At 30.8% G+C, this 19,067-nt stretch overlaps 1 protein-coding gene across 2 annotated transcripts; it reads left to right on the forward strand.

Moving 5' to 3' along the window:
- Nucleotides 1-5,923: 5,923 nt before the first annotated feature.
- LOC111696627 (28 kDa inner dynein arm light chain, axonemal) lies at nt 5,924-17,521 on the forward strand. 2 transcript variants are annotated; one of them, XM_023466287.1, is made up of 10 exons: nt 5,927-6,058; nt 6,717-6,792; nt 8,112-8,173; nt 10,916-10,960; nt 11,645-11,678; nt 12,803-12,891; nt 14,306-14,384; nt 15,858-15,917; nt 17,165-17,275; nt 17,328-17,521. In XM_023466287.1, exons 1-10 carry the CDS (start codon nt 5,982-5,984, stop codon nt 17,403-17,405), a joined length of 711 nt encoding a protein of 236 aa, XP_023322055.1. In that variant the 5' UTR covers nt 5,927-5,981; the 3' UTR covers nt 17,406-17,521. The 2 variants fall into 2 exon arrangements, with proteins under 2 accessions (XP_023322056.1, XP_023322055.1); XM_023466288.1 differs by lacking the exons at nt 17,165-17,275; nt 17,328-17,521 and adding an exon at nt 16,206-16,440 and having other exon boundaries at nt 5,924-6,058.
- Nucleotides 17,522-19,067: the final 1,546 nt, after the last annotated feature.

Raw genomic sequence — 19,067 nt, forward strand, 5'->3', positions numbered from 1 at the left:
GTCTCGTCAGGAGATTGTCTTTTAGGAGTTTGTCTTTCAGGAGTTTGTCATGGCGCCCGTGAAAGTAGGTTTCGTTATATATATCTTTACCAAAACATTGGATAAGAATAAAAATAGCACGTTCGATTCATTGATGAATATTGGACCCTAAAGCATTATATTTTATTTTGATTTTCTCGACCTTTTCCTTTAATATTTTCTTTTTTCATTGAAGATTGTTTTGTTTCAGTTTCAATTCATTTCATTATATCTCTCTTCACAGAAACATCGGATCCGGATAGGAATAAAATTAGCGCAATCGATTGATAGATTAAGTATGGTAACCTATAGCATTTTCATTTTTCAAATCAATTAAATTCTGTTTAACAATATCATATGTTTAGCTCATGGCTATGATTCAGATGATCGAAAATCCTGTATTTATATATATTTATATATTTTTAAGCTTTGGGAATTTCAAAAACAAATTTATATTGGAAGAAATAAAAAAAAGACTTTTCCTAAAATATATTTAGGTTTAAGATTAATCGAAATCAAAATGAACTGAGTTTACGCCACAGACTCTAATTTCTAAGCCATTGCAAACCAATTTCATAAACCTTCGATAATTCAAAACCTTAGGTGGTTTTAGTCCAAATGATCTAATTTTGGGAGCTATATATTTATATCACCAGGTTGCAAAGATATAGGAACTTGAAAACACCCTCAGTTTGTAAGAATTAGAAAATTAAAGTTTGAGGCGAGTGCGTTGTCCATTTTATTTGCTTTATCCTAAACTCACTTTTAGTTTTCTAAAAACACTCCCTTTAAATTTAAATATTATTCAAAAAATAAACTCGGTGAATACTGTTTAGAATCTATAAAAACTGCAAAATTGAAACATAGAACATTTATTTAGAACTCATCAATTTTATCAAAAAAAAAATTTAAAAGTAGTACCCGGCTTCGGGTTAAAATATGATAAAGAAAAAAAATCCCGAAACTGAAATAAATACTCTTTTAGCTTTTTTGATATAATAGTTTGAAGCTAATGATTGCTGTTCGTCAAATCTTTTCGTGCGCAATTAAATACACATGCCATTATCAACATATGCAATGATTTATAAATTATAAGATTGTCTTTGTAAGTACGACCCTTCATTAATTTAGTAGAATGTCCCTGCAAAAGATTTGTCTGATCAAATATGAATTAGATATCTATATTTTAATGTTTTTGTAATGGATTAGTCTAATATGTAAATGGCGAATTAAAAAGCAATAAACATTCCTTTATAAAAAGCTGGTTTTTTGGTATGCAACAATTTTCATTTAATCCTGCCCCTTTTAAACATAATAATAGATAATAAAAACAATTTGTTATTTTTTAAAAAGGAATGTCATTTACTCTCAGACAAAGTAGAATCCATGGAAATTTAAACCCCTGAAGGATTCTATGATAAACCCGAGGGGCGTAGGTAAATGATACATTTGTCAAGCCAGAAAAACTACGTTAGATTCCACACTAGCGATAAGTTAAGGTTTCAAGGGCATAGTTGTGAATCCAGCATGATTTTCTTTAATGAAAGGTCACTTGAAATTACAAAACAGTCCCTTTAAGTAAAATCTATTTTTTTTTTGTTTTAGCAAAGTTGCAGTACGGAAATGACTCTTCTGACATCAACACGAAGGCTTGATAGCGTAGCACAATGTCATTCCCTAGGTAAATATATTCAAATAAATTGATATTATCTTAATGTTTATTTTGCTTGTTTGTTTGAATGTCTGTTTGTGTCCAAAAAGCGTAAAAAAGCTGAATTAATTATACCCCAGAAACGCAACAGACCGGCAGATCAGATAAACAAAATTTTGCAAAAGAAAATGCGCGATTCTTTCCAATTTAAGTAATCCATGATAAAAGAAAAATCCTCTACATTTTGAGTTTTACAATTACAAAAAAAAGCGAATTGAAAAGTAAATTGTTGCTAGAAGAAGGAAGCGATGCGCACTTGAAAGCCTAGTAATTATAGAAATTAATATATCATCATTCATCGTGGTTTTAACCTTGCATAAAACTATGGAATAAAAAGACGCCTGTTTTACAAGTATAAATGTCGTCTTTCAATTCCACAGTTTTATGTTTCTCACTGTATCATTTTCTGATTATTAATCATAATAAACCCCGGTTTTCTGTTAAGTGAGTAAGATAATTCCGGAAGCAGAAAGTAAGGTTGATAATATTGAAGTAACAGAAGATCTTCATACTCCTGGACTTGAAGGCAGAGCAAACAATAATATTATGTCATCAGATGTATAATCTGATCCTAGATACCAGGAACCTGGAACCAGGAAACGGAAACCTTGAAAGAGAAACAAGACATCAAGAACCTGGAAATTTGATATAGGAACAAGGACCCTGGAATCTAGAATCTAGAATAAGGAATCTGGAATACCTTGAATCTGGAACCAGAATTTGAAACCTTGTACTTAGAATCTAATACCTAAAATCTGGAACCTAGAACCTGAATCTGGAACCTAGAACCCTGAATCTGGAATCTAGAATCAAAATATCAAAGATCTAGGAAATCAGGTTGCAAAGATATTAAAATTAGATAACAGTGAAGGAAACCATGTAACACTAAAACCCAGATTGTTCAGTCAATTCAAACCAATTTTTCCTAAATTGTGATATTTAAACTGTACTTTATATATTAGCAACAAAATACCAGGTTTTTAGATATTTAAATGGTGAAGAAATAAGAATCTCTGATTAGGAACTGGAAAACAAGAAACCTATGATTTAATATTGTAAAAAATATCATCATTTTTCACTTTTTTTACCACAAGACATAACTTAGATATAATAAAAGACAATTTTTTTTAAATCGTATAATTATATTTCAATATTTTATATCTTATGAATAATTATTTACATCATATTTACATAAACATCTTAATATACTTATGAAATATAATTATATTTATTATTATTTACAAAATTATGTGGTATACACCACAAAGTTGTAACTATAAAGGGATAAGAAAATTTCAGTTTGTGGGAAAAATTATTTCTTTTGTGTAAAAATGTTTTAACATCAAAATTGTATTCTCAGTTGTCGTCTGTATCTAGTTTTAGATTTATGTTTTTTTAAAGATAAAGCATAAGTAATTCAGTTATAAATATACTCATATGTTTACTGATTATAATGTGTTAACAGAAAAGGTAATTTTTATTGTTATAATAAATAAATCTTATAGTTTACAAATGTTTTAACAAATCAAAAAAGATTTATATAAGCATAGTTATTCCATATGTATCATATTTGAACTGAGAATGCATGTATTGTAGAGAAAACTTTAGGATTCATTTGATACCAAAGCAACTGATGAAATATTACAAACGACTTTACGCTCTTATTCAAAAATTGTACACCGTAAAAATTGAATACAAAGTGTCAGAACACCTTATTTTCAAAATACCTAAATTTCCTTGAAAGATAAAAAATATCCTTAAATTTTAATTTTAATTGCGAAACGTCATTAAAATTTAAAAAAGATCATTTTTAAATATCTAGCTGTTTTTTTTCTAAAATGAAATTTATTACCTTTTTCAAATCTTGATAATGTTTGCTTTAAGCCCGGATCAGTTTATGATCATGAAAATGCATGAAACTAGTCTAAAATTATTGTATTACAGAACAAGGTCAAAAAACCTAAAATATAAAAGCATTAGATCCTTGACATACAATATTTATATACCTTCCTTTAAATATCTCATCTGTAAAATTCCTGCATAAAATGTTTGCATTAGATATAAGACAGAATTTGTTCAGGTATACATTTAACAGTTTTTACAATTATAAAAGTTACAAGGAGTTTTTACAATTATAAAAGTTACAAGGAGTTTTTACAATTATAAAAGTTACAAGGAGTTTTTTAACATTTCTTACATTTTCCAGGTCTTCTTGATTTTCCCATCAGTTAAACTCCTCCTGGTAGATACGCCTGTAGCTGTAGTTGTAGAAATACTCCTGTGCTACTCCTGTAGCTTTAGTTGTAGAAATACTCCTGTGCTACTCCTGATTATCAAACAATATAATAGACTATAGAATAGGACTGGTACTAGAATAGAATAGTTGTAAACTCCTATATTCTAGTCCCTACACCTTTGCAACCTTATAATGTAAACTATTGATTTATTCGATTGATTTTAATTATGTTGAATAAATAAAAGCGTTAGAAAATTAAAGTTTAAAAAGGGAGTAAACATAATATAATTAATGATTGTTAATGATTAAAACTTACCGAATATAAAACACCAATTAGATACAGGGTGTCCCAGTAAACTTGATAATTCAGTGACGAATTCGAGATCGTCTTCGTTAATAATTAGCATTGTAATACCTGATTCTAAACGCAGTAATGTTATTATTTCTGCTAAAGATTATTTTAAGAAAACGGTAAATGGCTGTATAGATGTGTCTATGATGTCTCTGCAAGACGAACAGTGAAGACGGACAAGTTACTCTGTCTGTTTGAAGTAAATGCCCTATTCTTGCATATTGGAAAATCCGTGAACAACCTCTTGAAATAAATCAAATTTATTTTCTGGTCTGTAAAGTTGAAAAGGTCTATTATATTGTTTGATAAATTGTCTGATATTCCCTGATAAATACATTAGGTTCTAAAGTTTACAAGTATTATGTCGTTGATCGAGCAATATATTAAACCTTCATCAGTACACTGTAATCCCCAGAACAGTAAACAGTAAACAATAAACAAAAAATAAAGGTACCCTTGGCTCAACATCAAATAAACTTCGACGCAATTTTTAGCAAACTATCACATATTCGCTGGCGGTTCGTATGCGGAATTGCTCGTTTTAACACTGAATTGCTCATTTTAGCACGGAAATAAATTTAGCGCAAATAATTACTTCTTATTTTTTTTGGCATTTGATTTGTGCAAAATTCGTAAAATAATAAATTCCTAATTGGTAACCGTTTGTTTACATTGTGCGCGCAATTTTTACAATGATGTTTGGCTTGCGCACAAATATTTCACTAATTGCAGATCTTTTACGTAAATTTTAGTTTTTGTTTGCGCATTAAATTTTTTGCAAAAGGCATTTTTATCCGCAGTAACCCCTCAAGTCACGCACATGTCTGCTTGGAAGCCCAGGAACTATTCGGGGTTCGTGAAAGGGTGCCATGACAAACTCCTGAAAGACAAACTCCTGAAAGACAAACTCCTGAAAGACAAACTCCTGAAAGACAAACTCCTGACAAGACAAACTCCTGACAAGACAAACTCCTGAAAGACAAACTCCTGACAAGACAAACTCCTGACAAGACAAACTCCTGAAAGACAAACTCCTGAAATTATGAAATTTTTCTCTGAATGAAATATGATAAAATTCATAAACTTTAACGGATGATGACAACCCTCAATCAGTTGTCTAATTTATTGTCAACTATACTTGTAACCAAATTATAATTTATAAGCCCGTATGCGCGCAACTTTGTATTTACATGCCGCGTTCTATTCAGCTTTTACAGAACCAATGCAAAATTTTCAATACACTAAGAAAGTGTTATGTTGGAAATAGAAAGTTAAAACAAAAATTTTAATTATGACATTTACAATGAAACTATTAGATACTGCAGTTTAATTTTATATTCGAAATTTATTTTTTAACAAACATCAAATAGTGTCTAGACAAAGGTATCAAAATCAAACCTTTGCGCGGAAATTCTGAACGATAATCGGCGTTTTTCTCCGGCCATGGATTTCTTTGAAATAAAAAGACCAATATCATTCAATACCTAATAAGATATATAAGTGAACGGTCCCTTTAAGTTGTCTGATATATAAATCACGTTCATTCAGAAGTTTTGATAGTGATCATTATTTATAATACACTTTTCAAAATGTTAATTCTTAATCGATTGAAATGAGTTGACAATAAATTATTTTAGAAAATAATTTGACTGTTTTCATAAGAAATGGATGTACTGGATAAAAACCAGGAGGTGCCAAACAAAACACCTTTCTCCCTGGTCAAATACAACAATCCTTTTAGGTATACAATTAAAGGAATCCATAGGCGTAATTTCAAGTGACCTTTAATTTGTAGATGTGTTCGAGTCAAAACGGTACCTTTGATAACGTTACCATATCAGTAATGTAAAAGATAACGTCGTTTTTCCAACTTAGAAAGTTTTTAACTCTGACAATTCTTACACTGTTTTCCTGCAGCAGAATTGTGCAAGTCAGTAAAAAAGATAAGGAACATGCATATATCTAATTCATTCTTTATCAGAAAAAATTTGTTTGTGGTACCATTGTGAATCGGACATAGCTCTCCGTAAAGAGTCACTTGAAATATCCCATTAATAATTACTATTTATCAAATAAAATGTTTACTCTCTGTTTACACACTGTTTAGTCACTGATTAGTCACTGACTACTCTCTGTTTAATCACTATTTAATCTCCGTTTACTCTCTTTTTACTCACTGTTTACTCTCTGTTTTAATTCTCTGATTACTCTCTGTTTACGCTATGTTTACTCTCTGTTTTCTCTCTGTTTACTCTCTGCTTACGCTCTGCATACTTTCTGTTTACTCTCTGCTTATTCTTTGTTTACTCTCTGTTTACTCTCTGTTTACTCTTTATTTACTCTCTGTTTACTCTATTTATAATCTCTGTTTACTCTCTGTTTACTCATCTCTGTTTCAGATCTTCTTTAAGTTCAGATCATGGCTCGAATCTAACTGCTGATGACCTCATTATTAATGAGATTTTTCCAGCCAAGGTTGATTTTAAGAATAAGATGTTTTTCTTCTTTATATACCTAGAATTATGTGAAACTGCAAGGTTACCCACAAAGAATTAGTCCGAACGTTTTTTTCTTTGTCTTACAGGATTGGAACCATGCTACTGCTTAAAGGAATTGGAACCATGCTACTGCTTAAAGGAATTGGGACTTTGTTGCAAAGCAAATGTTCTATCTGCATATCTTTTCAACCTGACAGTGAACACCTGAGAAATTTCAAAGTTAAACTATTTGATCTGACAGAATTCAAAGTTTGAAATATCTATGGTCTACGACACTGCTGGTTGAAAAGATATATAGGTGATTCAGGTAAATCAGAGTTTGTGCCAAAGATACAAATCATTTAGTATCTTATTTTGAAATTGAAGACAGAAAACAAAACTCAGATCGTTAAATTTAAACAGTCTCTACTCGCCATTAAAATTTCGTCTTTAATAGGTTGGGGCGCAAGTCGCAACGCATTGCAAGTAAAGAGAGCAGGCACCCTTTAACTTTGATTTTCAAGAAAAGATTAAAAAAATAAAAAATTAATATCTAAAAGTTCAAAATATGGGAAACCATTTTCCTCTTCCCTCCTCCAGCTTATCATGGTTTTAACAGAAAAATGAAGAAAAATTCCCAGTATTAAATTCCAAGGGTGGGATTAAAAAAAATTCCCCTCCCCCCCCCCCCCGGAAATTATCGTAAGCCGCCCAGCAGTCTGTATTCGAAATAATAAAATTTACATTATGGAGTACGTATTCACCCCTTAATGACAATTAGGTCGTTATCTATATATATAATTAGTTGTAATCTCTGTTTGCTGTTTGGGTGTTCGTTTGTTTGTCCGATCATAATCTCTTGACCAATTTGCCTCAAATTTTAACTGGGGGCCTCGGGAGAACCACGGGAATGTTTAGTTTGGTTTTGAGATTCTAAGTTGAGTGGGTTGACTTTTAAAGCGAAAAGTTATTTTCCCTGTAAAATTCGTCTCAGTGCGGGTAAACGGCGGGAATAACAATGAGTACCCTGTGCAACACTGGGTTTCCAAGCTAGTAAGGTATAAATTTGTAAAGGAATTAAGTTTTTGCCACAAACTCAAATTTTCTAATTCCTTTATCATTGCAACCTACTGTAAATTTTTTTTTTATTTCAAACTTAGATTATTTGATCTAACAGAATTCATAGTTTGGGCTGCGAATAATTAGAGATTTAAAAATCAATTACATTTAAAGTTTTTTAGATGTTGCACATATAGAGGTTATCAAAGACAAGTTTTCAAATAGAAGAAATTCTCTTTTAAAGTATATATTATTTAGATTTGGAAAGAAGACGGCGGAATTATTTGGGAACAACACGTTTGCTTACAAGAGGCTGACAGGTTAGTTCAGACAGATAGAGGTTAGTTCAGACAGACAGAGGTTAGTTCAGACAGATATAGGTTAGTTCAGACAGATAGAGGCTAGTTCAGACAGATAAGGTTAGTTCAGACAGATTGAGGTTAGTTCAGACAGATAGAGGTTAGTTAAGCCAGATAGAGGTTCGTTCAGAAAGATAGAGTTTAGTTCATACAGATAGAGGTTAGTTCAGACAGATAGAGGTTAGCTCAGACAGATAGAGATTAGTTAATATAGATTGAGGTTAGTTCAGACAGATTGAGGTTAGTTCAGACAGATAGAGGTTAGTTCAGACAGATAGAGTTTAGTTCATACAGATAGAGGTTAGTTCAGACAGATAGAGGTTAGTTCAGACAGATATAGATTAGTTCAGACAGATAGAGGTTAGCTCAGACAGATAGAGATTAGTTAATATAGATTGAGGTTATTTCAGACAGATAGAGGTTAGTTCAGACAGATAGAGGTTAGTTCAGACAGATATAGATTAGTTCAGACAGATAGAGGAGAGTTCAAAAATATAGAGCTTAGTTCAGACAGATAGAGTTTAGTTCACACAGATAGAAGTTTAATCACACAGTTTGAGGTGAGTTCATACAGATGAAGGTTAGTTCACACAGATAGAGGTTAGTTCACACAGTTTGAGGCGAGTTGAGAAGATGAAGGTTAGTTCAGACAAATGGAGGTTAGTTCAGACAGATAGTAGTTAGTTCAGATAGATGGAGGTTAGTTCAAACAAATGATGGTTAGTTCAGACAGATAGAGGCTAGTTCAGACAGATAGAAGTTAGTTCAGAAAGATAGAGGTGAGTTCACACAGATAGAAGTTAGTTCACACAGATAGAAGTTAGTTCACACAGATAGAGGTTAGTTCACACAGTTTGAGGCGAGTTGAGAAGATGAAGGTTAGTTCAGACAAATGGAGGTTAGTTCAGACAGATAGTAGTTAGTTCAGATAGATGGAGGTTAGTTCAAACAAATGATGGTTAGTTCAGACAGATAGAGGCTAGTTCAGACAGATAGAAGTTAGTTCAGAAAGATAGAGGTGAGTTCACACAGATAGAAGTTAGTTCACACAGATAGAGGTTAGTTCACACAGAAAGTGGTTAGTTCACAGAGATAGAGGTTAGTTCATACAAATAGAGGTGAGTTCACACAGATAGAAGTAAGTTCTGACAGATAATGGTTAGTTAGGTAAGATAGAGGTCAGTTTAAAAAAGATTATTTCAGACAGATAGATATTTTTCCTTTTTCGTTTAAAACGTTTAAAAGAATAAAAATGAAAAAAGCTAACAAATATGTGTAACAGGTAAAATTGTGATTGAAAGCCAACCAGTCACGGTAAACTGGAGGTCCTGGTTGTGTCCATACTTTAGAACCCATTTTCACCAATTAAACGTAGATTTTTACTTTTTTGTAAGACTATGTTTTCAAATATTTCTGTTTATAAGGTATTTTACGCTAGTTTTGACAGACTTTGAAGGAGAGATCAAAATATACTAGGAAAGTTATAAAACAGGGAGAATGTATACTTGGATGTAGTTTTACGTGCAGTTCTCTGGGATAAGAACCGAACCACGTGTTATAGATTTGTTAAGAAAGACAGATATGATGTAGGTGTAGACAGAGGAAGGTTGTAGATAAGAAAGTTATAGATTTGTTAAGGAAGACAGATATGAGGTTAGTGTAGACAGATGTAGGTTGTAGATAAGAAAGTTATAGATTTGTTAAGAAAAACAGATATGAGGTTAATGTAGACAGATGGAGGTTGTGGATAAAAAAGTTTTAGATTTGTTATGAAAGACAGATATGATGTAGGTATAGACAGATGGAGGTGATAGATAAGAAAGTTATAGATTTGTTAAGAAATACAGATATGAGGTTAGTGTAAACAGATGGAGATTATAGATAAGAAAGTTATAGATTTGTTATGGAAGACAGATATGAGGTTTGTGTAGACAGATGGAAGGTTAGTGTAGACAGATGAAGGTTGTAGATAAGAAAATTATAGATTTGTTAAGAAAGACAGATATGAGGTTAGTGTAGACAGATGGAGGTTGTAGATAAGAAACTTATAAAGGAATTGAGTCTTTGCCACAAACTCTGATTTTCTATTCATTATATCTTTGGAACCAAATGTTGTAGACCTTATATATTTCAAACTATGAATTCTGTTAAATCAAATAATCTGAGTTTGAAATATCAAAGGTTTACAACATCGGGTTCTACAGATATTGAGGTTTAAATATTTGATTTTGTTCCAAAGACTCAATTCCTTTGTTAAGAAATACAGATATGAGGTTTGTGTAGACAGATGGAGGTTGTAGATGAGAAAATTATAGATTTGTTAAGAAAGACAGATATGAGGTTAGTGGAGACAGATGGAGGTTGTAGATAAGAAAGTTATTGATTTGTTATGAAAGACAGATATGATGTAGGTATAGACAGATGGAGGTGATAGATAAGAAAGTTATAGATTTGTTAAGAAATACTGATATGAGGTTAGTGTAAACAGATAGAGGTGATAGATAAGAAAATTATAGATTTGTTAAGAAAGACAGATGTGAGGTTAGTTCAAATTCAAATGTATTTAAAAACAATGTGAGATCCGAGTTTGTAAGGAGTAAATTCCTAATCACACAATTTTCTCATGAATTTTTTTACTGATTAAGTTTAAAAATGTAAAAATTAGAACTATGTTCATGGGTAAAAAAAGGTTAAATGTTCCAGAATTGATGTTATCAGAACCGGAGCCCAGCTGGATCGTAAACTTAGGAACTAGCTTAAACTCAAAACAATTCAAACTAAGTTAGGGTGCTTCGTGCCGAACTTTCTAGTAATATAGTTTTAACTATCATTTGTAGCTTTTCCGTGTATCTTACTTAATTTCCCGTGTCATTATGTAATGTCCTCTTAGAAAGGAATTGAGTTTTTGCCACAAACTCTGATTTTCTCATTCCTATAACTTTACAATCTAATGTCGTATAACTTTGATATTTCAAACTATGAATCATATTAGACCACATAATCTAAGTTTGAAATATCCAAGGTTAACACCATCAGGCTGCAAAGATAAAGGAATGATAAAAATTGAGTTTGTGGCAAAAACTCAGTTCCTTTGGGCACCCGCAGTTAAACTGTTTTTACGTTAATTGGATGCAAACAGAGAACTTTTCAAATTTTATCTACTCTTAAACGTTTTTGAAAAAGGAGGTTACTTTTAGGGTTAACTTGGTAACAATACAGTTTTGATCATAAAAGTTTAATTGCGATAACAAAAAATACCTATTTCTTGTAATTTATATTACAGAATGACAAAATTTTAACATAAATAGAATTGATTTTTTTTGAATTTGTGATTATTTGGAACTTTTTATGACTTTTACTATGCCCTAGAAAATGAAATATGTTAGATTTTCTTTGGTATATTTTTGCTTTTGTTTATAAATGTCTAAGTAGTGAGCAGTCTGCTAGAGAGGAGGGTATATGTCAGGTAAAAATAGTAATTTTTTTATTTTTTAAATATCGCTAAATTTCAGCAGAAATTAAATAAAATAAAAAATTTTGTCTTATCTAAAATAGCTAAAGGAACGTGGCACACATCATTTCTTTTTTATTATTAATATCGCTAAAGGAATTGAGTCTTAGCAACAAACTCAAATTTTCTAACCCCCTATATCTTTGCAAAAGATTTCATAGTTTGAAATCTCAAAAGTCTCCGTTCTTGGTTTGTAAAGATATAGAGAATAGAAAATTTGAACTTGTGGCAAAGACAACTCCTTTCAACAGGAATACAATAATAAAAATATATTGTTCTGATTGAAAATAGTTCAAAGAAGAAAATAGAATAAAAAGCGTGATATAATATGTATTTATAATATGTTGCATGAGAATATTCCGGAATCCAACTTTAACTTTTAAATCTTTATTTCCACGAGCAATTACATTTTGTCGTGCCGTGAGTCGATGAGGATTAAAAAGAGTTCTGATCACCTTTAATGATGATTGATTCCCCGCAAACTGTAATCTAAAGTTTGGAAATTAACCTGTATCGTGTCCAAGGGGAGTTGCCGTGTAATCAATAGGAAACCTAATATTTAATAATAAAGGGACTGTTTTCTTATTGAATCTTTTCGCAAACTGTTCATTAAAGTCTTCAATTCCATATACTTTCTATAATGTTTCTTTGAGTTTCATGGTTATTCCCTTTGAATTTTTTTAAAGACCTTTTAAAAAAATTGTAATTATATATTATTTTATTGTCGTATATTGCCACTCAATATTTTAGGAGATTATTTTTCAAATCTACATTAACTGCATAGAGTAAATGTCAAAATGTTTGATTAAGGTGCGCAAGGAATTGTATGCTCAATGTTTTGAGCAGATTATCTTGAAAAACCGTATTAACTGTATAGAGTAAATTTCGAAATGTTTGATAAGGCGCGGAGGGAATTGTAAGCTCAATGTTTTGAGGAGATTATCTCGAAAACCTGCATTAACTGTATAGAGTCAAAATGGTTGATTAAGGTGCGGAGAGAATTGTATGCTCAATGTTTTGAGGAGATTATCTCTAAAACCTGCATTAACTGTATAGAGTAATGTAAATGGTTTATTAAGGTGCGGAGGGAATTGTATGCTCAATGTTTTGAGGAGATTATCCGGCAAACCTGCATTAACTGCATAGAGCGAGGTCTCCTTCTGTTAAGGTACTTTCAACAAGATATGGGCAACGATTTCGTGATTTTTTTCAAAATGAACGAAATTTTTCGTTAACGATGGTGTCGTTCATAAAAATTAACGAACGAAGAACGAACGTTCAGGGAAAATACAAAATCATAGTTTTTTAAACGCCCGAAAAAAAATAACGATTTAGAGATAGCTTAAATTTTTTAATTAGACAGTTCGTAAACAAACAATCTTTCTTAATCGTTTGTTCTAAAAACAAAACTAGAAAACTATCGTTTTTTGAAACGACAAATGAAGTCTCTGAACGAACTTAAAAGAACAAAAATTTTATCTCTGAACGATATTTCAGACAAACTTGAAAAAAAAAATCAATTTTTTTGAGCAAACAAAATAGATGACAGATGAACGACAAGTTTGACAACGAAAGAATTCAATTTTTTTAATGACTGAAAAAAAAAACGAACGAAATTGGTCGTTAACAAACGATGAACGAACAAAATAAAAAAGCGAAAGCGCTCCCTTCTATTTTTAACAAAGGTGATCATTTTCAATTTACCAAAACTAATTAAAATAATTAAACTCATTATATCTCATTGGAGGCATTCATTAATAAGACAATGTTTTTTTTAATTCATATCGTAACATAGATAATATAGAATGACAATTGACAAATAGTGTAAATATTATAATGTATAGGGATGATAAACGGAGGAAATATGGAAAAGGAATATGTTATGAAAATATTATTCATGAAAAATATTTAAGTAATTATCAAGGGTACGGGAAAAAAAAGTATTTAAGTAGTTATCAAGGGTACGGGATGAAAAATATTTAAGTTATTATCAAGGGTACGGGAAAAAAAATATTTAAGTAGTTATCAAGGGTACGAAAATATTTAAGTTGTTATCAAGGTTACGGGATTAAAAATATTTAAGTTGTTATCAAGGGTACGGGAAGAAAAATATTTAAGTTGTTATCAAGGGTACGGGAAGAAAAATATTTAAGTTGTTATCAAGGTTACGGGATTAAAAATATTTAAGTTGTTATAAAGGGTACGGGAAGAAAAATATTTAAGTTGATATCAAGGGTACGGGAGGAAAAATATTTAAGTTGAAGGGTACGGGATGAAAAATATTTAAGTTATTATCAAGGGTACGGAATGAAAAATATTTAAGTTGTTATCAAGGGTATGAGATGAAAAATGTTTAAGTTATAATCAAGGGTACGGGATGAAAAATATTTAAGTTATTATCAAGGGGTACGGGATGAAAAATATTTAAATTTTTATAAATGGTCCGGGATGAAAAATATTTAAAGTTATTATCAAGGGTAAGCGAATAAAACTATATAAGTTATTATCAAGGGGTACGGGATGAAAAATATTAAAATTATTATAAAGGGCCCGGGATGAAAAATATTTTGGTTATTTTTAAGAGTGCGGGACGAAATGAGAATGACGATTCATGCAGCTGAGACACTTTACACTTCAAGTATAGCGTTTGGGATTAGACAGGTCATATATGTAGTTACAGAGATCCCTGATTTGATTTATAAATATTTTCTAATCTCTATATTTTTGCAACCGAATTTAATAAAATTAAATGTGATCGACTTTTCTTATATATCTTAAATTTTTTTATAGCCATTTGAGATCAAATTGAAAAATATCAAGTTTCTAATTTATTTTTGTAAGAATTGCAATAAAAAAATTAAGTCTGAAAATTCTGGAATTCAGAAACGGTGGTAGGCGATTATACCAATACAATGAAGAAGACTTTCGGTATGGTTTCAATTTTGATTTATGTTAAATTTTTAAACAACGTGGATGCACACAAAAAAATGAAAACAAAGAAAGGCTATCAAGAAAAAAACTTCTCTTAAATTACTTGCAAACTTGTAATCTGAAGAAAGCTTGTTTTTAATATAAACTTAAATAAAAAACTCGTCTGCATTATTGACATGAATCGCCTACCACCTTAGATACAGTGAGAAACAGAAAACAGTCTTGTCGCTGAGTATTTTGTAATTTTGCAACTTTTAGATTATTCTGATCATATTTAGAGATATGAGAAGTTGCAACAATAAAAATTATTCTAAGCATATTTAGAGGTATAAAAAGTTGCAACAATAAAATTATTCTAAACATATTTAGAGGTATAAGAAGTTGCAACATTAAAAGTTATTCTAAACATATTTAGAGGCATAGAAGTTGCAACAATATAAATTATAAAATCAATAATGACATTCATTTTAAATCTGATGAACAAAGACGACATAAACTTCACAGTTTACTAGTTCTCACAGTATTTTTGATTCTTGAAATGTTGTGTTGTAAAGATTAAAAATATATATTTGTAACAGAATTTTCTGTATATTGTAAATTACGCAATATCATTTTTACATACTGAATATATATCTAAATATATAAAGTTGTAATCTCTGTTTGTCTGTTTGTTTGTTTGTCCGATCTCAGGAACCCGTGGACGGATTTGTCTTAAATTTTTATTGGTGTACTCTGGAGGCCAACAGGAATGTTCATAGCTCGGTTTTGAGATTCTAAGATAAGTGGGTTGACTTTAATAGTGAAAATTTAGTTTCCCGGTAAAATCGTTCAAGTGCGGGTAAACGGCGGGAGTAAATTTTAGTAACCTTGGCAGTGCTGGGTTCCCAAGCTTGTATATCTATATTTATAAAGTTGTAATCTCTGTTTGTCTGTCTTTCTGTCTGTCAGGTTGTCCGATCAAAACTCAGGAACCTCTCGACCATTTTGACTCAAATTTTGTTTGCAGAACTCGAAGAGCCAAGAGAATGTTCTCAGTTTGGTTTTTATATTCTAAAATCGTAATTTACGACCAAACGCGGATAATCGGTGGGACTAGCTTTGACTCCCTTAGGCAATGCCGGGTTCCAAAGCTAGTTTTATAATAAAAGAATATATAATGTTATCAAATATAATATTGATTTGTAATCTTTTGATTTGATAAAGGCGGTTCGAGCTGAGGAAGGGAAGGCGGACAGAGAAGCCAGAGTAAAGCAGCTCGAGGAAGTAAGAATTAATAAATATAATCATATTTTTAATTCAATATCAATGTAAAAAGAATATGATTTATGATAATATAAAATATGATTTAACCTTTGAAATAAAGTACGTTTGGTTTATAATTAACTCTAATCAAATCAAATCTGTTTTACACATACATGTTATTTTTCAAAATTAAATATAAAATATTGTTATATATCATATAAAGTACTGAGTATAGCGGCTAAAAAATAACTGTACAGTCAATACAGAAGCTAAGACTAGAAGTAGAGAAGCAAACCTTTAAATGTACAGGAAGTACAGCAGCTAAGACTAGAAGTAGAGGAGCTAAGCCTATAAATGTACAGGAAGTACAGCAGCTAAGACTATAAATGTACAGGAAGTACAACAGCTAAGACTATAAATGTACAGGAAGTACAACAGCTAAGACTATAAGTGGCATCTCTCATCTCTACTTATTCAAAGCATAATCGTTAGTATCTGTTTTACTTCGAGTATTATTCATTTGTACTATTATTCGATTCACGTAGGCTTGTTCTTAATTATGTTTCAGTAGAGGAAGTACAGCAGCTAAGAAAATAGAAGTAGAAGAGCTAAGTAAAAAACGGTACCTGAAGTACAGGAGCTAAGAATAGAAGCAGAAGAACTAAGTATATAAATGTACAGGAAGTACACCAGCTAAGAATAGAAGTAGAATAACTAAGTATATAAATGTACAGGAAGTACAGCAGCTAAGAATAGAAGTAGAGGAACTAATTATATAACTGTCCAGAAATTACAGCAGCAAAGAACATAAGTAGAGGAACTAAGAATATAACTGTCCAGAAAGTACAGCAGCTAAGAATATAAGTAGAGGAACTAAGAATATAACTGTCCAGAAAGTACAGCAGCTAAGAATATAAGTAGAGGAACTAAGAATGTAACTGTCAAGAAAGTACAGCAGCTAAGAATATAAGTAGAGGAACTAAGAATATAACTGTCAAGAAAGTACAGCAGCTAAGAATATAAGTAGAGGAACTAAGAATGTAACTGTCAAGAAAGTACAGCAGCTAAGACTAGAAGATGAAGAACTAAGTTTGTATATGACTATACAGGAAGTTCAACAGCTAAGACTAGAAGTAGAAGAACTAAGTATATAACTGAACAGGTAGTACAGCAGCTAAGAATAGAAGTAGCGTAACTAAGTATATAAATGTGCAGGAAGTATAGCAGCTAAGAACAGAAGTAGAGGAACTAAGTATATACCTGTACAGGAAGTACAGCAGCTAAGAAAAGAAGTAGAGGAACTAAGTATAGAGAAAACACTACTGGCTCTCCAAGAAACAGAAAGACAAGACCTGGTAAAACTGAAACACGAAGAAGAGGTAGAATTTTTTCTAGTTTTTAAAGTATTATTTTAAACTATTTTGTGTTTAGGTGACATTTATGCGTCGAACCAAGCAACAGTTACAAGCACAACTGGACGGAATAAAAAACATGAAAGATACAAGTTAAATGTTAAAACTAAAACATTGTTTCAAAAATCACATATTTGAGTCGGAAGCTTCTTTGCTTCATGTTAAATGTTGATGATAACAGTCTTTCGTTGAGTTAATATAATAATAGGAGTTTTTTATAAATTAATTTTTATAAGAAAAATATTTTGTCATTGACTACTTTGAATGCAAAACTGGGCTCCAAAAACCCTAATCGAACTTTTTTGGGACACTATGTAAGCTAAATATCACGAAAGATTTAAGCTAAAATCATGAAATGTTTAAGCTAAAATCATGAAAGATTTAAGCTAAAATCATGAAAGATATTGCTAAATATCATGAAAAATTTAAGCTAAAATCATGAAAGGTTTAAGCTAAAATTATGAAAGATTTAAGCTAAAATCATGAAAGACAAAGCTCTAAAATCTAAAATGAACATGCTGATTGCTGAAAACATCCAAAAACTAGTTAATATTGGGAAAATAAACTGTAAAAAATGGGATTTTCGAATTTAAAAGTATCTTGAAAAATGTAGTGCATTTAGGAATGTTAACGTTTTCATGTTTTTGAAAAACGATCGTTTCGTTATGAAACGACGACGAAAAATCGAAAACGAAACGAACAGTTTTAAAAACGATAGTTTTTTCACAAATGTCGTTTTTTAAAAATTGTCGTTTTTAAAACGATCGTTTTTCAAAGCGATCGTTTTTATCGTGTCGTTTCGTTAACGATCGTTAACGACGACCCTTCGTTAACGATCGTCATAGGAGGTTTCAGGGGGGTGGCAGTTCATTTCCCCCCCTGAGTGAAATTAGGGGGGTGTACCCCCCTGGATTTTTACAAATCATTTCACATTTAAAGTATAGTTTTTATTCATTCTTCTATATAAATGATAAAGTTTACTTGATAGTGACAAAATTATGAAAATAAATTATAAAAAGGAGAAAAAAGAGATGAGACTAAATTTCAAATATAGTCTTAGCAAATTGCAAATAATTTGTTCTTCTGTGAAGATTTAGATCTTCAATTTTAATTTATTTTAAAACTTCTTTAAATAATTGATTTTCTTTTTTTAAGCTTTTTTATTTTACTCGTAATGTCGATATTTTTGTTAAATGAATGAATATAGAAGAATACACTTTATTTCGATCTTATATATTTTATATGTATAATGAAAGTACAAACGAAAAAAGATGTAGATTTTATTCCTATTTTGATCGGAAAAATAAAAAATTTTATTTCTCATCTTATCCAAGTGAGCTAGAGTTTAGTAAGATAGTGATCAAAGTAAATGAAGGTAAAACGTATCCAGAATAAAAAAGCATATTTTCATATTCGAAAACAATATTATTAAAATGAAAAAAAAGTTTTTTTGTGTAATCTTCAGGTCGTCTTTACATTCTCATCCTTTTTGGGTAACCCTGTAGACATTTATTACTTTACAGTCACAGAGACGCTTGTCGTTAAAGCTGGATAAATTGAATTGATTTAATTTACAAGGAAACTAACTTCTGCAAGCGTTGCATTCAAATAGCAATTCATTGTTCTGTAAGCAATATCATTAAAACTAAAAACACTCTTCACGGAATTTGAATTTTCATTCATTTAATTGTTGAAGACGGAAGAATAATACTATGAAAGAAGAAAAAAGCCAAAAAATGCTGGAATTTTTACATTTTTA

The sequence above is a fragment of the Eurytemora carolleeae genome, unplaced genomic scaffold (assembly GCF_000591075.1).
Source record: "Eurytemora carolleeae unplaced genomic scaffold, Eaff_2.0 scaffold99, whole genome shotgun sequence".
In the NCBI taxonomy this organism is placed as follows: domain Eukaryota; kingdom Metazoa; phylum Arthropoda; class Copepoda; order Calanoida; family Temoridae; genus Eurytemora; species Eurytemora carolleeae.